Here is a 24600-nt window from a genome sequence, read left to right on the forward strand (position 1 = left end):
ACCCCCCCTGTACACAGTTGTATATCTTAGTTGCAGGTCCTTCTAGTTGTGGGATGTGGGATGCCGCCTCAACGTGGCCTGTTTAAATGACGGATACATTGTGTTTATTCAGAGTTTTTTAACGAGAAATTTAGAAATAGAGTCTAGGGTTCTTAAGGATATTTACATTTTACTGTGTTTATTTTCTAGCCTCCAGTTCTCTGAAATGGAGTGAACACGACATAAACAAATAAAGATATACACTGTTTTCCTGTTTCCATTTTCCCAAAATGTTGTTGAAATTAATTACCATATACTCATGAATTTATACGTGTTTTTGTACTGGGTCTATTTATTACTGGCATTGTGATAGAGGATCTTATCTTATGCTGGGACTTGAAAACTAGTTGTTCTTAAAATAAAAACCCAAACCAGCTGTTCATCCAGCTCAGAAACCTTATGTTCATGTCGGTCTCAGAGGCATCCCCATGGATGAAGTAAGGTCTAGGTTTTCTGTGCTCCCTGTGATTGATTGCTGGTAGGCCTTACCAAGCATCTTTGCCCAACATACTGGTTATTAGAGATAAAACAGAATACAAACCCAGGTTTACTGTATTGGTCATAGAAAATTTCCATTAGCAGGTTCCAGGTAATGCCTCCGTTGACAGAATATTCCAGAAGAACACCTTGGTTCCGGTTGTTGGGTGTGATCAGACATCCATACATGAAGTAAAATTGGATAAACTCGGCATTAGTTAGGTTTAGATCCACGGTGACCAACAGTCGACTGCAACCCTAAGGAAAAGAAGCAGAATGCAACAAAACAGCCATGAGTTGTAACGGCAGGTTTCAGGTTTTCTCTGGCTTCCTCCTCTTCATATTTCTTTTGTAATACAAATCACATGGTATTGCAATACTGATATTCTTATCATCTCTCCTCTGATACTAGCTCCTAGCATGGCCTCTAGCACACAGTAGGTACTCAGCAAATTTTTGCTGAACTTTGAAATTTCAGTATTAGAACTTCCTTACAAAGGGCAATGTGTTCAAGGAGATTCTCTTCTATTTTCTTTTAAGCAATGTGAGAGCTGGAATTAAAGTAACTGTTCTGCATTTTTATTAAACTATTTCCAGTTATTCACAGGCACTTATTAGATTTTTAAAAAGGCTTCAGTTATTAATAAAATAGCATATGGAGATCACTTTTTAACATGAAATTTAAAAATGACTACATCTAAAAATTTCATATACTTATAATTAGAGATAATAGTTGTAATGCATTTTATTATACCTTTATAGCTGATTTTAACATCATCTATATTAATTAATGTATACAGGTAGATATTTCTCAGTTGAACATATGAGGAAAACTATGTCTCCTAGAGTTTCACTCAAGCTAGAAAGAGTATTGAGAACTCTGCATTCTTAGTCATTGTTGATGATTCTAGAAATCCTATATGCTGTATGTTCTCTTGTTACTCTTGGGCTAAAACACTGAATAGAAATAATATACTTCATTGGCACAAATGGTAGAGAAATGAAGATCCGACAGTGAATTTGTAATTTTTAAAATTAACTGGCCTCTGAGGGGTATTTAATTATGGTATTGGAGAAATTCTATCTTTAAAGAAGTCATCTTTGGCAGCAAGGTAGAATGATTACAAAATTTCTCAAAAAAAATTTCTAACATTGCTGCTGTCATTCACAAAATAACCTGCTATAAATACAAATGTCTAATAATTACTGACAATTATTCTTTCTTGGATAATTTATAGAAAAGATTAATTGTTGTTAATAAATTCAGGAAACACTGAAGCTCATTTTCCAGATTTTTGGCTCCTTAAATCCCAAATCTGTTGCAACCTTGGGTTTCCAATTAGAGCATCATCCAGATGGAAGACCCACCCATTTTTCAAGGTCTCTCTCTCTCAGGATGGAAATTCATTTAAGTCCTTTTCTTTGGTGAGGAAGATTGGCCCTGAGCTAACATTTGCTGCCAATCTTCCTCTTTTTGCTTGAGGAAGATTGTTGCTGAGCTAACATCCATGCCAATCTTCCTTTATTTTCTATGTGGGACGTTGCCACAGCATGGTTCGTTGAGCGGTGCTAGGTCCGTACCTGGGATCAAACCTGTGAACCCTGGGCCACTGAAGCAGAGCATGCAAACTTAACCACTACGCCACTGGCTGGCCCCCATTTGTGTCATTTTTTAACGTCTACTTAAATATGCCTTGTGCAGACACTATTCTGCATAATTAAATTGTCTCAACTGATTTGTGAAGGGAAACTGTCGGAAATAATTAGTATTTTCTGATTCATATAAAGTTGCAAGCTCACATCAGGGTTGAACATTTCGAGTGTCTAACTCTGCATTTTGATTTGCCAATTAAACTTCCAAAGAGACTCAACTTTTCTGGGAGGAACTCAGAGGATGCAGAAAGGAATAACCAGCAGCCAAACACTCACCCCGCTGAAATGGAGAGCCATTCCCGAAGCCACGGCTCCACACACGGTACTTAATTTCCCTCCGTTCACAGTCAGCCAGTTCTGGCTGGATGGAGCCCGATTGAAGTTGTCTTTGAGTTGGGGTGGAAGAGAGGCCTCAGGCTCATCACAGTACAGGCCACCCCACTGCTCATCACAGCTGGGTGCGGAGAAAGGGAAAGGAAAAGTCAACATCAAACAGAGCCCCCACAAGTGTGTTCTCAAATTAGTCAAGCCGACTCTTTTTGCTAGTCCAGGACGATGAAAGGTTACTTATCTTCACAGAGTTTGCCAGAATGCACCTGTTCTCCTTAATAGTGCTCTAGGTTAGAAATAAGCTGTGAATTAACTGCCTCTAGGTTTTCCCAAAGTAGTGACTTGGGCTAACAGGAGGAGAGAAAGAAGCAACTTCAAAGAATTTACCAAAGCCCGTCTCTACGGGACACAACTCCAATGGCTGAAAAACAATTGCAGCTGCCAAACTAAACTGGTAGGCTCTAATGATTTATGACTTTGGTCTTTTCAACAGAGACTTTGGGCCAATTAGGAATCCAAGAGGCCAGGTTCCAAACAGCAGAAGCTAGTTTGGATAGCATCTGTCATCTTTGACCAAAAAGTTGACTTCCCTATTCAGTGTGGAGGAAATAGGAATATAGGATCCGGAGGCTCAGGGGTCTCAGAGGTCAATCTGGAGATGGGCTAGAGTCATTCATCCAAGGAAAGACTTCCCAGGTGTGCAGATATTAGTGGAGAAGGGGCTATGAATTCTCTATGAGCGCCTTCACTCATTCTACCCCAGCAAACAGCATAATCTTCGAAAGTAAAGCACTCTTCTACACAACACACACACACACACACACACACTTTATTTAGATCCTTCAAAAAATGCTAAAGTTCTCCAAGAGTAAAATACTAGACCTCTCCATCAAATATGCCTTGTAAATTCATCAGACATTTATATACTTTCTTATGCAAACAACACAGGAATACCGATTAAGTCACAAGTAACGCATATCATCACATATATTCAGACCTAAGTGAGCAAATTTATGATGTATTATTTTCGGTCACAACATACTGAACTCTTGAACCTCATTGAATGTCTTTTTCAAGGCACAGGTGTATCCCAGAAACAGAGAAGGAAATAAAATAGAGTCAATTATAATTCAGCCTTCTCCTGACAAGACAGCTATTGTTCAGTTCCTAATCTCTAAGCAAGAATGAAGATACACTATCCATCAACTCCACAGTTGGCTCAATATCAGATTTCAGAAAAACGTATAACCCAAGGTAGCTTGGAAGTGATTCAAAATCAGTCTCAGGAAAATCTGCTGGCTGGAATGCGGGTCAGAAACTTCCTACAGAAGGAAGAAAAAAGTCTACTTACACACAGTTTCCGTGGATGCACCTTCCATGGCCACTGCACATATCTATGCAGCCGTCCCCAATATAGACGTTATCTATTGCCCATGTCTGCTGCTTGTCAAAAGGAGCTGGTTGATGCCAACGGAAACGAGTGGCTTGGGACCTTTGAAGGAAAGCAGGATTATAATGAAGGATGTGGTGGAAAAGAGAACGTGTTCTGGTACGTTTGAACAAGTGCATGGAGGAGTGTAGCACAAATGCACATACATCCCCACTGGCGTTCTGAAAGGAGCGTTCATTACTGTAGTATTCTATGCAAAACTTTAATCAAACCAAACCAAACCACACTGCAATAGCTTGAGAATATATTTTGAGCCAGTGATCTTTGTGAGCCTTGTAAAAACAGAATGAAACAGAAACTAAGACTAATCCTAAACCCAGAAGCCTCAGGGCAACAGTGAGCCCTGAATTTGTGTGGAAATCATTGTGGAGGGATGTTGAGGCCACTGCTAACTTCTATGTGCCAATTAGGAAAAGATGCATGTCTTTGAGCAGCCACAACCCCTCTGCATTTGACTCCAGAAGCAGGAGATGGGCTGGGTTTCAACTCCTACTTGCTCCTTAAAGCTAAACAATTTTGGGCAGTGGGCATACTGGGCCACCTCACACAGCATTCATGAGGAATTCTCAGAATGAAAGCCCTAAGAAGACAGTAGGTATGTAAGTCAAAGAGATCAGTGAAACTCTAGATAACTGGACAGAAAAAAAGGGAGACAGTAACAAATAAGACCAGACTTATTTTATATGGACTTAAATGCATATAAATAAAACCAAAACAGAGATTCTCCCATTCCAGAAGCAGAAATATATTTGCTCATTTGCACGGGTTTAGGGAGTGTCTTGTTCTGAAACACAAATAAACTTACATTTTCAGAGACACTAGATGGCAGTAAAATCCACACAAAGCCTGAGGCTCAAGTGAGTTTGAACATTCAAAGACCTCCGGAGGAAATAATTAGCCAAAGCAAGTTTTGTTTTATGGACTTATATACTTTTGTCATTAAGACACCGTTAATCCCTTGACTGAGAGATACGTGTTTTAGGCAGGACAAAAGACCCAACCACAGCAAGGATTTGAGATTTTCTTATTGAAAACGTTTATGTTAAGTTTAGGAAATAGAAAAGAAAGAGACTAGAATTAAAATCTTTGCTCTGAAAATAGTGAAGTTTGATGTCTGTTTACGAGCATCTATGCACTAGCTGATTTCTCCACGACGCTGCTTGCTTCCCAGCTCCCACCATTCCTCCCAGCAGAGACGGGTCTACCTAACACCCTCGGATCACTTCCTATTGCTTCCTACTTCAGCCTCAGAGTCCCCCTTGGCGCATGAGGCTCTGCCTGTGCCGGGCCCCCAGCTCCAGCGCCTCATCCTGGCTCACTTCTGCAGCTCTGCTCGTCCTCTCCTTCTCCAGGCTCACAGAACTCTCCCCCGCCTTCTGCCTGCTGGTTTGTCTTCTCTCTCTGCCTGGTTAACCCCTGTGTGTCCTTCAGGTCTCAGAGGAAATGTCAGGGCCTCACCAAAAAATCTTCTTTCGGATCCCTTTAAAAATTACATTTCTTCCACAGAAACTGTTCCTTTCCTTTTATAGCATTTACCGGAATTGTAGTCATATATTCATTTGCAGATGTATTTCTTAAATGTCTGTCTCCTCCTCAGGAGAGTAAGTTACAAGGGAGCAGGGTTAATTCTTTTTGTTCAACATTACACACTCAGCGTATGGTGCCTGGCACTTAGTAGGCGCTCTCTAGGCAGTGGTCTCCAGGGACCACGATTCTTACTAAAGCAACATGAAGATGGCTCCCCAGGGTTGTGCAACTCAGTGGCCCTGCTGATCAGTGAAATTTTTTTTTTAGGAAGATTAGCCCTGAACTAACTACAGCCAATCCTCCTCTTTTTACTGAGGAAGACTGGCCCTGAGCTAACATCCATGCCCATCTTCGTCTATTTTATATGTGGGACGCCTGCCACAGCATGGCCTTTGCCAAGTGGTGCCATGTCCGCACCCAGGATCCGAACTGGCGAATCCCAGCCGCTGAGAAGCAGAATGTATGCACTTAACCGCTACGCCACCCGGCTGGCCCCTGATCACTGAATTTTTAACGACTAAGTTTATTAATAGCTATGCCTGTTTACACGCAGCAACGTGTTATACATAACAGAATGGGATATCATATTTCCACAGCACATCATTACTTGGCTTCTAATAACAAGTCAATACTTATATACTTATTCTGCCCTTCTTTTAGACTATAAGCTTCTGAAGGGCAGGGAATTCTCTCTGCATCCCTTCAGGGAATACTGTTTTGTATCTTCAGTGCTTCTAGATAGTAGGCAAGTAATAAAATTTCCATGTTCCCTAATATTTTATACATGCTCCATCAAAGCCCTTATCACCTTTTATTCAAAGTGCCTATTTATGCATAGCTTCCTCTGTTGGATTCTTCTCTTTATTTATCATTTTATTGTTGGTGACACCTAAAGAGGGGCTTCATAAGCATTTACTGGAAGGACCTTAAGTTGAGAGCAATGAAGATGGCCATGGAGAGTCAAATAAGAGACGCCTTGTAGGTTGGGTGGGCAGGGACCGGGGTCAGCTGTGGAGGGGGCAGTGATCTGACTGCTGTTAAAGGCGGAAGAGAGCTTCCTAGCAGGTAGGCTGTGGCGTGGGCTGCCAGCAGTGGTGGTTTTCTGATTCCTGGTTGTGTTTAAGCACAGTCCAGGCAGCCACTTAACAGACGGTACAGAGGGTTTAAGGGCCAGAGGCAGTGTTGGGGCTGACAGCTTTTACAGGGACTTCTAATCACGACATTTTCAGCTGTATAACTCTGTGACATTCCACAGGAAAGGAAACAGGGGGAGACCACGCATAGAATGTACGAGTTGGGCAATAAGAGTAAAGATGAATAAGGGCTCTAACCTGTATTCCGGTACCAGTAAGTTCTATGTCCGAGGTGAGGAACTTAACACGTATAACGAGGGGGTTAAATTAGATGAATCCTAAGGCTCTGTCTCAAATGTGATGGTTTTACATTCTTGGGAATAACTACGCTTAGTAATTATGTACCCACGAGACAGGGGTACATGCATGATCCAAAATTATTTTACAAGAAAAGGAAGCACTTTCACTAAGGGGATGAATTGAAAATGTAAGTTAAAAGTGAAGGCCTGGAATTTGAATTTCTGGGACTTCTTATTCCCAGGCCTGTCACAGCTTCACTATGTAAAGGGGCCAAATCACTTATGTTTATGGGCTGACACTTCCCATCTGTAAAACTAGGAAAATGCTACTTCCCCCCTCACCAGGGCGTTGTGAAAATTAATTAGTTCGTGTTTACCGAGACCTGAGAGTGTCTTGGTGCAGCCTCTCGGCAGGTGTCATCATTTATCCCGAAGCATCCTTATTATGATGGCCACCACCAGCTGCTGCTTCCTGGACTTGGGGGGAAAATGGCCCCAGAGCCGATTTCTCCTCTTTCCATATCCTTGAAATGTCTCCCCTTGCTTCTTTTCTGAATTTATATCATTTCCTCTCCATCTACAGCACACAGTAAGTGCTCCATAATTGTGTTTAATAATTAAATATCCAGTGCGAAGCAGTTAAAAAACGTTACTGTCAATAGTATGGTTTCATCACTGCTCTCCCCAGGAACCTTTCCCCGCACCGCCTCCACGTCTTTTGATAGGTTTCAATACACATTTTAGAGTCTTTATATTTGTTCTTTTCTTCAGGATGACTCTGTCGACCTATGAGGTCCTCACTGTCATCATCATCAATGGGAGAAGAAGCCCTCTGATAGGAACCATACAGAATTTTTAAAAACCTTTTCATTCTTCCCTGGTGTTTCCTTTACTCTCAAAGAGATATATAAAACATTTAGGATCTTTAGGACTAGAAAACAGAGCCAACCCTCTCACTCTACCAACAAAGAAGCAGAGGCCCTGTGCCCTCAGTCACACGGATTCACTCACAAAACTGAGATGAGTCAAGGATCTCTTGGTTCATTATTACTCCATATTCTCAATAAGTCAACCCTCGAAAACTCTCTATCAACCTGTACAAAATAATCCTGTCCCTACCATTACTTGTAAATACGAACAGCTGCTGAGCTGTGGAAGGCTGTGTGTACTGCCGCTATGCGTACACACAAGTCTATTTATCTTGACTTCTGAAACTCAGTATCACAGCTGAAGCCCTTGACCCTCCGTGTTTGAGTTAGAAGATCTGTGATGTCTGTCCCGTCTCAAAATGCGTCCTATATTTGCCTTGCTAGCCAAGACCCTGCCTTTATATTGGGCATAAAATTTCCTCCATTAGCCTATTTCTTTGTGTTGGACAAAAGTGGAGAATATGCCAAAGAAGATGTATAAATGGCTGACAAGTACATGAAAAGATGCTTAACATCCTTAATCATTAGAGAAATGCAAATCAAAACCACAATAAGATACAACTTCATACCCTCTAGGATGGCTGTGAAAAAAAGGACGGCAAGAACAAGTGTTGACAAGGATGTGGAGAAATCTGAACTCTCACACGCTGCTGGTGGAAATGTAAAATGGTGCGGCTGCTGTGGGAAACAGGCTATCAGTTTCTCAAAATGTTGAACATATGAGTTACCAGCAGTTCCACTCATAGGCGTATACCTGGGAAGGAGCAGAGGTCTGCTCACCTGAACAAGGGTCACAGCCCACGACCTACAGAGATAAGAGCTGGAGAAAAAGTGGGCTCTAAAAAGGGGCATGAACTTTGGTACCAGGAGCATGAATGAATCACTTGTGGTGAAGGGCTCTAAAGGGGTGGGCCGTCTGATAAGGGGCATGAAGGAGGGGAGACCTTCATGAAGAAGATGCTGAGCTATGAACAAAAAGAGGAAATCACACTTCAGAGTGGAAATCAGAGGATACCTCTTAGAAACTGTTTTGTACAACTGACTCATTTCCCAGGGGTGGGGACTGCCAGTCAAGGAGGGGGGCGTCGACAGCTTCTCAGTTTTAGAACTGGATCCAGAACCCACTCTCTCCTGACTTAGCACATCATTGTGGAGTTGATGTGTGACTGAGAACCCTGGTTGTCCTGGATGGCAGGTAAAGGCTGCAAGACCGTAGATTTGGCAGCTAGCAGGGGGCACTTAATGTAGGCATCCCAAATCTTTTGGTAGAAAATTCTCTTGGTGAGTATAATTAACACTGGGAATTTGGAGGCACCAAATGACTGTAACATTTTGGAATTTTTAGGAAGCATTAACCAGCCCATTAAAGAATGTATACTGTCATTTAGTTTTCCTTTCTCCCAGACTTCCTATAATACACTGAGGTCTGAATACCAGCATGAGAGAAGATAGTGCTTGTCCTACAGGTTATGACCCTAAACAAATGTGATAAAGGTAAGGTACCCATATAAGGTGACCTAGAACCTCCATGATAGCTCTCTGGAACTAGGGTGGAAAGCACATTAGGAGTTAGCAATGGGAGAGTTTAAATGAGGCACCCCACACGGCCTTTCTTTCTTCCTTGACAGAGAACAAGTGGAGAACTCTGTATAACCCCGGTTCAGCCACCGACTGCGTGTCTGAGGGGAAACTCAAATCACTTCCCTATGTGTAGTCCTCATCTGAAAAGGTAGGTGGGGGGACCTCGAGGTTCAAGGAGAATTAAGAGACATGCCAACCAGTTGTATTGTTTCTATCCTAATTCGAAAAAAACTGTAGCACATTTTATGAGACAAACAGGGACGTTTGAATACTAAGTAAGTAGTGAGTAAGACTTATCAGTAACTTTTAGGTGTGATGATATGACAGTTATGTTTTCTTTGAAAAAGTCCTTTTTTAGAGATATATACTAAAATATTTACAGTTGAGATGATATGATGTCTGGGATTTGCTTTAAAATAACATGGGGGGGGGGCGGGAGTGAGTGGTGCCATTGATGAAATAAGGTTGGCCACGAATCGATAATTATTGAAGTGGGTGATGAGTACATTGAAGTATAGTATGGCATTCTCTTTAATTTTGTATGTTGGATTTTAAATAGATACATGTGAGCCAAAAATAATCTGTGGTCCCTTCAAACTCACAGTAAAATTTTGATTTGAGGATTACAAATAAAAGAGAATGGCTATCTTTTTTTTTGGTAAAATAAAGTTTTAGCATTTTTGCTGGTAATTATAATTAGTAATGATAATGACAGTAGGCCTACTGAGGGCATCAAACACATTGAACCATCCTTCAAATAAAAAGAATTTCCTACAGTTTACAAGATATCTTCTCAATGGAGAAAGACATATTTAATTGTTAAAAGAATCTTAAGAATCCATTCATGGCAATATGTGCAAAATACAGCCAAATCTCAAATTCTCTGATAAAATTTTGGCAACAAAGTTGACACTTGATAACGCTTAGAGGGAATGCAGAATTTCTGGCAATAGTTTTATTCTCTGTTGGAGGAGAAATGGAAATAGATTTAATTTGTCTTAACATAGTGCCAAAATATATATTAATATATTCAGTAAGTGAAAAGCAATAGCACCATGGTTTACACCGGACAAAATTATTTTATGTTCTGTACTCCTGAAAGACCAGGAGAAATTCGGGGAAGTAAAAGCAGGGATGTTCAAAGTATCAAAACGATGCGCAAGAAGATGGATGTGTAAGAGAAGTCCAGCGCTTGCCTGACATTGAAAAATGGTGACAAAACGTTCAGTAACTCGAATGCTTCCGAAAAGTCTTTCAAAAGTTACTGTTAAGTTGGAACTAACGATGGACAGAAATAAAAGGTACCAGGGCAAATGAAAGAATCTCATTTAAAAAATGAACTTGTAATTCTCTTTGATATTTCTCCACGATGAACCCAAAAAATATTATGCTTAGTTATTTGGGTTTTCTTAGAATAAGAGCTTCCCTTTGCACTTACGGTAGGTGGGAATATCATTGAAAAATATCCTCCCTCTCTAAATTTGTTTACCTGCAAAAAGCTATCGTCTCCTTCATCCCCATTCCATCACCCCCAACCTTCTCCAATCTTCTTGCCTTTTCTTGTGCTTATCACCAATCCTTTCAACTTCTTGTAAACATTAAGGAGCTTCCAAGCTGTGGCTAAAAACCACGTGGCTTCCAAAGTGTTGTAGTTAATCTTTAAAGACAGTGGTATCAGCCAGGTCATTAGGGCTAGAAGAAGGGAATGGATCATCTTCACCCTGTGACTGAAAATAGCCAAGTCACCTGAGCCTTCCAGGGGCCGCCCCCTACTCCCTTTCTTGGTAGATTTGGGTTACCTGCCCTTCCAGTGACTCAGCTAGTTCTCAGGTGACATTCAAGAACCCATGCCACTTGAACCTCCTGTTATTTTTAGGTCTGGGGTTAGGAAAGAGGAGGAGGCAGATTCAAATTAGGGGCTATGAAATTGATTTTGGCAACTTCCTATCTTTTTCAGCCTCTCTCCAGAACTCCTGGCATCCTTTCTTCCTATTTCTTCTAGGACCATTTCTCTTAGGTAAGCAACTAAGACGTAGTACTAATATACTGGTTAAGCCCATGGGCTCTGGGGCCAGCAAGGCTGTATTTATTTCCAGTAGCTTACTGAAACTGTTCTTTTGAAGGTCACTGATTATCTCTTTATTGAAAAATCTGGTAACTTTATTAGGAAATTTTTTCTTCATGACTCTCTGTGGCATTTCTCACCGATGGCCACCAATTCCTGCTTGATATTCTATTGTCACTTGGCTTTTGGATACCACATTATTCTGATTCTTCTTCGACCTCCCTGACTGCATCCTCTCGGTCTTCTATCAAATTTAGGGTCCTTTCTTTCCTTTTTCAATGCTCTCCTATGGAGAGCTGCTGCAGTTTCACAGCATTGCCCATCACCTCCATGCTCATGCCTCCAAAGTTTATTATTTTCCCCTGGGCTCTGAGCTTCATGTTTCTGTCAAATAAATGTTTCCATTTGTATTTCCAGCCATCACACTGAATTTGGCATCATTTGATTAAATTTGCCATACCATCCCCGCTGGAATCAACCTCAGCTCTCTCCACTTCTCACCACTCTCTCAGGCTTCAAACTTTAGAGTCATCTGGATGTGTGCAGTGGAGAAGAAGTAAGTGACTGAGTTTTAGCAACTCTTTCTTTGAAACGTCCTGTAATATCCGCCTCACCCACTCCACATTAGCTGGAGCCTGGACCCCCGTGACTTCATGTATAGTCACTATCACAACGCCTTTGCCACTTTCTCTAACTTGAGTCTCTCTGTTCTCCCAATTTTTTTTCTTGGAAGAATATTCTCAGCTCAAAACTCCCCATAGTTCATTTTCCCTACAACTCTAACCTCCTCTGCCTTGCTTCAATATTTACTACACGTTAACCCAACGTTACTAACAAACATCTCTCCACAGCTTCCAGAGATGAGCCTCTGCTTTAATCAGCAACTCCTGTGCTCCTCCCAGGCTCGTGTGCCCTTTCTCATTGTGCCTCAAGTTTACAATATTCTTCTCCTTACTCATCTAATTCCTAGCCATCCTTTGAGGCCAGGCAGGGCCCATCTCTTCTATGAAATCCTCTCTAACTCTGGCATTCAACGCTGTCTCCCGTCTCTCAAAACCTACAGCATTTCTAGCTCATTCCTCAGTGAAGCTCTAAATTATATATAGCATGTACTATTTTTAAGTTGTTTATTTTTCCTCAGATTGTAATCTCCTCCAGGGCAGGAACTTCTAGGAAGATCCGACTTAACCAGTGTATATGGAGAGGAATGGAGACTATGATTGTATCTACCCCCGTTTACTTAGGCTTAACCTAGCAATGTCTGGAGCAGAGTGTGACGGATCTTTGTTTAGCCTAGGTGTTCCCTTCCCAGTGAAAACCACCAGCATTTATGCAGTTTTGCAACTCAAACCAGGGAGTCATCTTCAACAGGGCCCTTTCCCTCACCTCCCACGTCTATTTCATCATTAAGCTCAGTCAATGTTATTGCCTCCATCTCTCTGGAGTTTCTCCACTTCTCTTCATGTCTGCGACGCCTTAGTCCAAGCTACCAGCACCTACTGCCTCTTTAAGCCAATCCCTACATCAACTCTTATCCGCCCCAGTTTGTTCTCCAGTTAGAATAAGCTTTTCTGAATGCAAATCTGACTATGTCTCTCTATTCTCAAGCACTTTAGCAGGCTTTTCAGCATTTGTATATCCAATCCCCAAATCTTTAGTACGACCTACACTGCTCTTCGTGGTCTGACCATGTCGGACCTACTCCACTCTCTTTCTGTGTGGCTGATCCATTCTTCCAGTGTCTCAAAGACGCCTGCTACCTCCTAGTGCGGGCTATTATTCTTGCCTGGAACACTCTGCCCCTTACTCTTCACCTAGTTAACTCCGATCCATCCTTCATATCTTACTTCCATTATCCTTTTCTCAAGAAAGTGTTTCTTGACCTTCTTGACCAAGGTAACTCTATCTACGATCCATACTCTCTCAGAATCATGCAACTGTCCTCCGCCACTTACCACAGTTGAATTTTATATTTACTTCTGTGATTACTGGTGACTTCTGGTTAATACCTGTCTCTGCCACTGGACTAAAAGCTCCTGGAGGCACGGATAGTTCAACCCCTCACAGAGACCCAGCACCTAATTAAACACTTCAAAAATATTTGTTTAATGAATGACTAAAGGAATGAGTATGCGCCACTGATGACTACTGGCCATTTCAGTTTGCTTAGTGGTTTGATGTTAATCAGTACACAGCCCACCTCAGTTAACTCTTACCACCACTGTGCCAACAACACTGGGATCCTAGCCTAGTGGTCACATGATAAGTGAGTGAACAAACCTACAAGTGGCACACCGTCACAGTCACTCCAAACCCCTCCTTAGCAGGGGCTTTACATTGCCAGCCTCATGTTTGTTTACAGTGAAGAGCTACAAACAGAAACTCTCCATTCTGTCCCGGTGGACAACATAAACACGGACTTCACGCTTTGCAGATGTTGAGGCAGTAAGCTCAACTCAAAACAAGGCAACACCATATTTAAAAAGTAGCTGGATGTAAGAGCAGATACAGTATAGTATGTTAACTTGTGCTGGAGGCAAAGTGTTCTGAGCCTGGCGTATTGTTCTAATGCTCTCTGGCATGTGGCAGAGCGTGATAAGAAGTAGGTCTGGCTTGGGCTCCATCCATGCACGTTTCTTTCTGAATTATCCAAAGGGCCCTGGTCTAAGGCAGTGTTGCCTTTAAGATCATTGTACAACATGAGCCCTCAGGGTGGCATAAGAAACAAACTGCATATTTTCAATACGATAACAAGAGGAAACGGATGTTCAGAGATTTTTCAAATATCATTTGAAAGGGTCAAAGTTTTTATGGGTAGGTGCAAGAGACAATTAAAAGATAGATTAAAAGATGAGGAATAATTACTTTTCTTGAGCAAAAGACTCAGGAGTGTAATGACTAGCTGGAATAAATCTTCGAATGTCATTTATTTGCAGAATGCCACCAAGTAGCTGGGTAATAACTCACAGAACTCATAAAGACAAAAGACTACGGCCTTAATGGAGTTTTTTTTTTTTCTATTTTACTTATTAAGATCGCCTTAATAATTCATGCATGGCAATACCTTTAATGAGCAACAAAATCTCACGTATCTCATTTAAACTTGGCAACTCTGCTGACAGTTAATATGGTCTCGTACCTCTGAGCCAGCCATTGGAGAGGAGCCCTGGGCTGTTAGTAACTGAAACCATCCCATTTATGAGAAGCCCAAGAAAAGTTATTCCCTAGATGAATGCTCGAATGTTATGGCCATTTTCTAGGAAGATTTATTCACTCTTCATTTGTGGAGAGGCGAGAGAACAATAGTGAGCCCGTACTCCACATACTGCATCGGCTGCTTCGCTTCTGTCTTAATGGCAGCAACCGATTACCGTTTTCTTGGAGGGAACAGGCATTCCTATCAAGATTTTAAAGACTTGCTATGATTAGCACCTACTTAGATGGCGAAAAGAGAGTCATGTAAAACTATCCCACTGGGCAAGGTGAATTCTCCGCTTTACTCAAGCAGAAGTGGAAATACACAGATGGTTTGGACTTAACTCCTTTACCAGCTTTGACCAGCAATTTTATTGTCACCTTCATTCCTTATAGACACAATGAATAAAGCACTGTTTTCCACAAAGAACAATGCTCCAGGTGATAATTCTCAAGATATCATTCAAAATAAAATTTCCAAAGCGGACACTAATTTTAATACACGTTTATTTGCTACATCCATGTATAGGATACCACTCACTGTTCTTTACAGTAGTCTGACTGACAGAAAGTAGACGCCACTTAAATCTATTTGGTGTCCAATATGCCTGTTTTCAATTTAAGACTTATTCTTGGGCATAGCGAATTAAGCTGGGAAGCACAATGATTCGTCCACTGTTTTCTTGCATATGCCCTTCTTTAAAAATATGAGTGTTAAAAGTCAGTAAAGCCCTGCATTTTGGGAAAAGACAGAAGAACGTCACCACAAAACCTGGTTTCTACTTTACTTACTAAGATCTCCTTAATAATTCATGTGTGGCAATACCATCAGCGAGCAGCAAAATCTCACGGATTCATTTAAATTTGCTCTGCTGAAATCTGACATGCCAAATTAGATCACAGTTGGGTGCACTACACGCAGAAGCATCCATACCTGGTGTAAGGAGGGAGGGGCAGAGTGATTCTGGTCCACTTGTTGAATGTGTCTGACACCAGGATCCGCTGCAGGTGGTAGCGACTGCACTCAACGTTGGTGGGCAGACAGTCCCTTACCAACGGGCGCCATGATAATCCAAGATCCACCGAGTATTCCAATTCAATGGCTGAAACAGAGAGCATTATTCTAGATAGAAATACATGTCTGCACATCCAGGAAACATAGTTACTTATGTTTTCACATGCCTTAATTTCAATCAAATGTCAATTTGATTTTCCCCCCATATTTATCTCTCCTAGTTCGAAATGTTTCCTGGTTTGCTTTTTCCCTCTGTATATTACTAGTTGTTATTTTTAACTTCCATACTGAAATCATTTTTCTTTTAAGGAGATATGATCACGTGAAACATAAAGTAAATTTTCCTGAATCACTCCTTAAACTGAGAAACTCTCAGAGCAATCAGAACAAAACTATTGCTTCATATACAGTTAAAGCAAGAGTAATAATAGTTAATTTATAAATATTTATTATTTAATCTAATAGTTATAGACTGTATATTACATAAATATATATAATTTAATGTATTATAACTATATTACATCCATTTATTTAATGGTTAACATACAAACACAGAACATAGTAACCATATATTTTAATGATTATTTTTTAAACAGTCAGAAAAGTTGAGCAGGCTTCTTAAAATTTGACCATTCTATAGAGCAACTAATGCCAATTTTGCTCCCGGTATAGGTGAAACTTCTTAGCAATTGCAAAATCCCTTTTGCTCATAAGTCCTACTCTGCCGTGTTTTGGGATATACTGGGAAATCGGGGAGGTGGAAGGAGGTAGCTGATGGCACGCAGTCAGGCTGTGGGTCTATCCTTCCTTCCTTTCTCTCCTTCCGGAACATTCAAGTTACACCCTATGTTTTATATTTCTCTCTCTATTCCCTTCTCAGGGCTCTACAAACTGCTTCAGCCCCATCGCTCTACAGAAATTGCTTTCTCGAAGGCTGTGATTCTGAGTCTTGGCTGCACACTGAAATCACCTGGGTACCTTCAGAAACTACGACGCTGGGGCCCCATGCCCCGAGATTGTGATTTCACTCTTCTGGGACGTGGCCAAGCTGTCAGGAGCTTTGAGGCTCCCCAGGTGATTCTCATGCGCAGCCAGTGTGGGACCACTCTCTGCTCCAAGGTTCCTAGTGGCCTTTTCTAGTTAAATACAATGGCCCATCTCGGGCTTCATTGTTCTTGTCCTCCCCACAGTGTTGGACATTACTGACTACTCCCTGATTCTTGAGACCTTCTTTTCTTTTAGAGAACATTATTCTGACTCTCCTGTCTTGCTTTCCCTCTGACTCCTCTGCTAACTAACCCCAGTTATGGGCATCCTTCCAGACTCCATTTCTGGCCTTCTATTTTACGCGCATACTCCTTGGGCTTCAGCTATCATCTTTGTGCCCAAATCTCCCTATTTGATGTCTCATGATTGATTTTATTCATCCAACAGCATCGTGCTGGACGCTGGCATACTGTGCCACACGGCAGAGACAAAGTTCCTGCTGTCCACATTAGCTCCTCCTTGCTAAAGCGTCTCCACTCACAACTGTTTTCACCCAAACTGAAGAAAAACTCATCGTTTTCCCTCATAAATAAACATCTCTTCTTAACTACCCAATTCCATCAATGACAATACTTTTGCACTAGTGTCCTGGGTTCAAAATTTAGAAATTATTTTAGGAATTTCACTCTTCTCTCTTCTTTACCCTCTATGTTCCACCTATCACCTGGTTTTGAGATTTGCTGCTTCTCTCCTTTCCATTTGCATCACCTCAGATCAATTTCATCCACCCTGTTTCTCTCCATGTCACAGAGTGCAGGTCCTCATCACCCCGATAGAGACTCCCACTCAGGCTTCTTTACTGGGATTCCTTCCTACCCGCCTTCCTAGGCTCTGGGGCTAATCTCCCTAAAACACGTCACGTCACTCTCTGCACTTGTGCCCTCTTATTCATGACCCTGTCAAGCACAAATTCCTGTGCCTGCCTTTTAAAGCCCTTCTTAATTTGCTGCCAACTCTGCTTAGCCACTTTCCTCTTGCATTTTATCATTCAGTGTAACCTTTCTCAAGAGGTTGCATCAGCCTACGGTAGAAAGTACAGGTGACTGGGCTTATGAGGGCAGTATTTCAGTGCTGGTGCTGCCGCAGGCTGACCATGTCAACTTACCTCCTTGGGTTCTCAACGACTTCCTATGCTAATGCGGGACTAGGCATTTAGGATCTTAAAGGCCCTTTCTATTTTCAAAGTCAGCATTCTGCCCTCCTCCATTAGATGCAAATACTGCCAGTTCAGACTAGTCTGCTCATGGTTTCTCCCAAGAATGAGGACAACCTCCACCTCTGCTTCTTTGCTTATGCTACCAGCCCAGCTTGGGGTGTCCACCTTCTCTGTTCACCCATCAAATCCACTCCAACCACCAATTCCCACTTGAGACTTAGCTCCTTTGTGAAATCTTCCCAAATTCCTTGGATTGGCCATCTATTGGTCATCTCTCCCTCCTTTGAAATCTCATTACATCTTGCATCAGTACCACTCCATAGAGCACTTGATTTAGTCATTTATTGGACATGAACTTTTTGAAGTACCCACTCAACTAGACTGTACCTGTTGGAGACAGGGTGTGTTCCTCATACTTTTCCAAGTTCCCCCACTACGGACTAGTTTAGTGTCGACTGAACCTGAGGTAGAAAGAGTACTTCTGGGATTCCCTCTAAGATGAATCCATTAAGTTCAAACTAATGGAAATGTGAAAAACCTGGATTTTGCAGGATCTTGGCAGTAACCAAATTCCTCAGATTTTGGCCCCCAGAATTTAAAATGGAACAAGGTCCCTGTGAACATTCTAGTTTGGATCTCTTGGAAGAAGAGTGATGGGGGGGTGGTGGTGAAAGAGCAGAAGGCCTCAGAATCCTGACAGGTCTGCAAGTTCCAGTGAAAGGTCCAAGTATGTGATGATGCCAGTTTTTATTTCTCCTAAGGTAGATCCACATGTGTGTGTAAGTTATGTGTGAGCAAGAGCATGTGCATGCATAACCTAGAGGATGCAAACTGGTTACAAGGAGAGTGGCCTAGAATATGCTATGACCTATGATGGCAAAAAGTATAAGGCAAAATGGGAACAACAAAATTTCATGAATCCCAGGGAGACGGAAAGGAGACAGTAACTGGACTAATTCCAAGCCCTATGAATTAAAACCAATGTATATACAAATTCATGTGTAAATCCTATTGCTTATTCTGGCATTCTCTACGTGACGAGAGCCCTTTATTCCACAAATCTGATACTAAAACAAGCTGGGGGGCTGGCCCCGTGGCCGAGTGGTTAGGTTCATGCGCTCCGGTGCAGGCGGCCCAGTGTTTCGTTGGTTCGAATCCTGGGCGTGGACATGGCACTGCTCATCAAACCACGCTGAGGCAGTGTCCCACACGCCACAACTAGAAGGACCCACAATGAAGAATATACAACTATGTACTGGGGGGCTTTGGGGAGAAAAAGGAAAAAAATAAAAAAATAAAAAAAATCTGGATTTACAAAAAGATAAATTAGGGGTTATTATTTATGTATAAAAGAAGTCTTCACATACATATGCTTACAAGTAAGCTCACATTCTGATGCTTTAAAAAGTAAACTTCTAAAACTCAATTTACACACACTTTCAAGAACGCAGTTATGGTTTGACTCAAAACGCACCTGTGCTTTACTTACAGACTTATCAGAGGTGTCGTACAGTCTCTGACAGAGGCAGCCATCGCTACCCATTTACATACATTTGTCCCTCTACCTGGAGATGGAATACTCACCGTAACAAGAGTCTGTGACGGAGCAGGAGGCAGCGAAATCTATCTGTAGGAACGAATCCTCATTCACAGCGACGTCTGTGGTGACCACATAACGGGTGCTGGCCTTTTCGATGAAGACCAGGGCATCTCCGGTAGAGCCACACACAGGCATCTTGGTGCCTCCGGGGTGAAGTAGCCATTTCCTGCTATCCAGAGTTGTGAAATCATCTTCCAAGACTGTATTACCAGAAATGTTCCCTCCGATAAGAATCTGAAATGTATTTTGTAAAAAGCACATTTTCAATTTGGTTTGCAGATATGAGAAAGTTCAGTCTTTTGTTTGTTTGTTTGTTTTCATCTGTCAGATTGCTCAGAACTGGCATTTCACACCAAGCATGATGTTAGGGTGCCCTTTCAGAATGCTCCTGTTTACGTGGTCTGCTTGCCCATCTGGCAAGAAGCTGTAGAAAACAAATTGAAGGACTGACAAAACCATTCACAGCCTTTGTGGGCCAAATTGTGCCTTTGGAAACTACACGAACCCAAGCTGGGAAAGCAAAATTTGGCTTAAATGTGATTATTTTCCATGTAAAATTTCTATTTAAGGACAGTTGTACCCTAAGGCACTTCAGTTCCAATTCTTTGCATGGATTCTACTGTTTCTTAACGGGTTCTTTGAGATCTATCTGATACGCATTTTATTCTGTATGAAGATCCTTTAGGAACTGTCCATAAGGATGTTACGGAGATTTATCTATCTTTTTCTTCAAAGGCTAGGAAAGAGGATTTGGGAACGACTGCATGTGGCACCAACGCTAATTTGCACATTTTCCTTTTCAGAGAATTACAACCCTGTATCACGCTTGATAAAGTCCCTCTACCCATATGGCAGAATCCTCTATGTGCAGGACATGGGCCTTCTGTCGTGTTGTTTATGTTTACAGGTTCAGGCAATTGAAGGAATGGAGAATGAAAGGAAGCTAAATGCCATATCTCATCTAGCTGTGTGCCCTTGGGCAAGTCACTCAACCGTCAGGCCCAGGCTTCCTCTACTGAGCAATCAGGTTGGACTAAATGCTATCTGAGGCCACGTTCAGCTCAAGTGCCCAAAATGATAATGGTTGATCCTGAAGGGACTGACCTGGTCGATAACCCAGGGGCTGTAGAAGTGCCCGTTTTCAGATGGCTGCCACCAGCGCAGGCGAGTAGAAGCTGCACGGGCCTTCAAGGGTATCTCCAGAGCGATGTACCTGCCCACATTGCTGGAGTTGCTGAAGAGGAACTCTTGAAGGAGGCTCCACGAGAGGCCGCCGTTGAGAGAATACTGGAGGAGCACAGGTTGGCTCCTGGGGTCAGGAACACCTTTCCCACAGCCCAGTCTCATGAAGAACTGCACAAATCTGACATGAATACAATTACTGTAGACTTTGACTTCCGTGAGAGTTATACCATTAACAGAAGACAAGCACGTGCGTAATGGAGGATGCGTGGCTTTAAGGAACAGGAGGATTTAATGAATGCCCTCAGCAGTCATCTCAAAGCCCAATTTTCCTTTTGAATGTGAAAGGGAGTCAACAAAATGTGAAGTCTGAAAAAAGGCCATTCTGTACCCATATGTGTTGCACCCCTCCACCGAGGAGAGTCCGAGGGAAGTGAGCAGTCACTGCACCCTTCAGCTATGCTGTAAGAAGATGGGAAGGGTCCAAAGGCTGTCCAAGTTTGGGAGTGTGTATTGTCATCTATTTAAGATAAATTCGGATCCTTGTCCTTAGTATCTGAAACTGGAAGAATGTAATTAACGCAGTTTATGCCATTTATTGGCATAATCATCCATTCTCGGGTTTTCCCAGTAGTTTTTCAGATCTTATATTACGGGTTTTGGGAGACATATTTAAATTCACCAGTTGTAGCACCTCTTTGTGAAAGGCCAGGCATCTTTTGGAAGAGGTGTGTCAAGTCTGGGCCTCTTTTCTGTCTTTTGTGCCAAGGGCAGGGGAGCATGAGTGTGGGCGGCAGGGATGGTGGGCTGCGCCAGCCTCTGACTACTGCTGGGTCTGGGATGGATGATACTGGCCATCGAGAGCTGTGGCGGCCAGCCAGTGGCAGCCTTCCCAGCTGGCAGCGAGGTGAACAGAGTGGCAGCAACCAGCTGGGGTGCCAATGAAAACTAGCTCACATGTTATCTTTGGCAGGCAAGCTGCTGGTGCCTGGTCTGGCCGCTGTGCTAGCTGGTAACGCAGAATAAATTTCATGTGTAACCTAACACACATACCCAATTATGTACGCATGTCAGACATATGAAATATATTGGGGCTTATATTAAAGGTTATCAATTCCATATATAAAACCATGCACTCTTCATGGGTTCCTCCCACCCCTCATCTCCATTAACTGGGCATTCATTTATCTCACAACCCCGAGAAAATTGGGATTTTACATGGAGCATTTTGAGGTCAATATATGCAAATCCTACACAGCATGCTACTGAGATGAGATAAATAATGGAGCTTTTAACATTGGATTAATGAAAAAAATACATGGTTAGTGCCTAGTGACGTTTATATTTATAAAAACAAGAATCACTTACAGAGAAAAACTTTTAGCATATTGTCTACTTGTTTTGGGAAAAAGTTTATATTAATTTAGTTATAGATAAATCATGTCAAAATGATTTGGAAAAACCTAATAATTTCTAAATTAGAGAACTCAGCTGCCAACAATAAATCTGAAATAAAGAGCATCAAATTAAACCATATGCATTAAAACAGGACAGAGATAAATAAAACCTTGCTTTCTATAACTGCAAAATTACCCCACAGATAGAACTGTATTTCCTATGAAGCACGATCAAATTTACAATTCAATAAATGAAAGATTTAAGAGAAAGAGGATGATGAATATGTTAAGATGTATTTTAAGATACTCTGAAATGCTTCAAAAAACCAAAAACATGATTTCTCTGCTTATTTGCAAAAATAGGTCAGGGTTCCATTTTACACATGTTAAATTGTCTTTTTTATTTTCCTGGCTAAGTTTTTGGCTCATCAAATCATCAAGGGATACACATCTTGACAGGACATAATCCTCTGAGCCAGTTTAAAATGTTTGTTTCTGAGTGGCTGTGCTCAATATAGAAAATGAATGCTTAGAACGTATGAGCAAATCCTTGGACAGAAATGTATATAAAGAAGAAGGTGACACTTCAAATGTTCTTAAATTGCTGATGGATATAAAATTAATTGTGAATAATCTGAGGATGTATTCTATTTCAGTTAAGTTTCTACTGAGCTTGGTGTAAACAATTTCTACATAGTCCAAGTGCTAATGAAAAGTTATTCGGTAGAAGGTGAATAAAGATGCAACATTATCTTCTTGAAGTTAAAGTAAGTTAAACATTGTCATCTCCTAGTCACCATCTTGTAAGATACTAGATATTAACTTTTGTCTGTTTAGCTGTGTTTCATTTCTGATCTAGTTATTGTGCAAATCTCTCTGTTTTAGAATGGAAACTATGTAAATTGTGTCTTAATGGAGTCTTCCACAAGAGAGCAGCTCAGCCTTGTCCTTGAGATCTCCATTTCTTTCTGATTCGATTGTGCTCTGCTGCTGTACTTTGCAGCGTGTTTTCTCAACAGCATTTAAAAAGGATTACCTAGCATGTGATAAATCCAGATCTCGTGTCATCAACATGCGCAAGCCATCTTCATTGAAAAAGAGGTTGTTTCCACTGGACAGGATTCCACACTTCCGAGACGGCTTTCCGCCACTCATTAATAAGAATCGATCAGATTCTAGCTGGCCTGAAAAAAGTGGAAAATGTAGTTTATCTATGACCCCAAATACAGTCATATGTTTTAAAGAAATATCTAAGTGCTTTGTGTAGTTTTAAAATATGAATTCATAAATACTGAAGTCACAGATTTGGGGATAAGAGATCTCTTCCACATTTTAGCTTGTTTGAATTGTTCAGCCGTGGCTGTATAATTTAAGCATCCACAAAACAGAAGGAGGGGCCTTTCCTGAGCATCTATGGTCCAGCCACATGGGACCCTTCTTTCTGCTCCTCTACACTGCAAAAAAAGACACTGACTAGGGGCTGGCCCTGTGGCCGAGTGGTTAAGTTCGCGCGCTCCGCTGCAGGCGGCCCAGTGTTTCGTTGGTTCGAATCCTGGGCGCGGACATGGCACTGCTCATCAGACCACGCTGAGGCAGCGTCCCACATGCCACAACTAGAGGAACCCACAACGAAGAATACACAACTATGTACCGGGGGGCTTTGGGGAGAAAAAGGAAAAAATAAAATCTTAAAAAAAAAAAAAAAAAAGACACTGACTAGTCAGAGAGTGGTTCAGGCCAAAAGTAAGAGAAGGTAATGGGGCCCTTCCATTGGCTTCTTCACTGTGTGCTTGCTACTGTGAGGACAGTATCGAGCAAGTATTGCATAATATTTTTAAAAAATACAGTTTTAACAGGAGAAATTTCAGTGTAATTCAATATTTCCTATTAAATAATGTCTTTCAAAAACAGCTCACAAATCTCTTCAGATACTCATCTGAGATCTAGGGTTTTTTTGATTGTGGTAAAATACACAATATTTTCATTATTTTAAAGTGAACAACTCATAGCATTTAGTACGCTCACAATGTTGTGCAACCATCACTACCACCTAACTCCAGAACTTTTTCATCACTAGTAGAGGAAACCTTGTACCCATTAAGCAATCCTCATTTCCCCTCACCCGGCCCCTGGCAGCCACTAATCTGCCTTCTGTCTCTATGGATTTGCCTACTTTGGATGTTTCATATAAATGGAATCATACAATATGGGGCCTTTTGTGTCTGACTTTTTTCACTTAGCATAATGTTTTCCAGGTTCACCCATGTTGCAGCATATATCAGAATTTCATTCCTGTTCATAGCTGAATAATATTCTATTGTATTCATAGACCTAAACCCAATTTTAAAATGTACCTTAAAACCATAAACATATTATAACAATTTTACAGACAACTTAGGAAAAAGAAAATCTTTTAATCCCACTATCCTAACACAGATAGCTATTACATTTGTTTCAGATTTTCTCTTCTAACAACGTTTTTCCACAGTTTTACCAGACTGCATATCCAATGGATATAAAATTAACTGTGAATAATTTCAATCATTACATCATATACATTTTTCTATGCTGTAACATTATCTTCA

The 24600-nt window shown here is 41.4% G+C and overlaps 1 protein-coding gene across 2 annotated transcripts in view; it reads right to left on the reverse strand.

Moving 5' to 3' along the window:
* The window catches only part of RELN (reelin), a 459315-nt gene that overhangs the window by 36860 nt on the left and 397855 nt on the right, over positions 1-24600 (reverse strand). For both annotated transcript variants that reach the window (XM_070617061.1, XM_070617060.1), the window contains exons 43-49: positions 23052-23199; positions 20541-20799; positions 19421-19670; positions 15553-15721; positions 3851-3991; positions 2446-2623; positions 581-774 (exon numbers count right to left, since the gene is read on the reverse strand). In XM_070617061.1, the coding sequence (XP_070473162.1) occupies positions 581-774; positions 2446-2623; positions 3851-3991; positions 15553-15721; positions 19421-19670; positions 20541-20799; positions 23052-23199 (1339 nt within the window). The remainder of the gene's footprint in view (positions 1-580; positions 775-2445; positions 2624-3850; positions 3992-15552; positions 15722-19420; positions 19671-20540; positions 20800-23051; positions 23200-24600) is intronic.

This window comes from Equus przewalskii, chromosome 4 (assembly GCF_037783145.1).
Source record: "Equus przewalskii isolate Varuska chromosome 4, EquPr2, whole genome shotgun sequence".
NCBI lineage: Eukaryota > Metazoa > Chordata > Mammalia > Perissodactyla > Equidae > Equus > Equus przewalskii.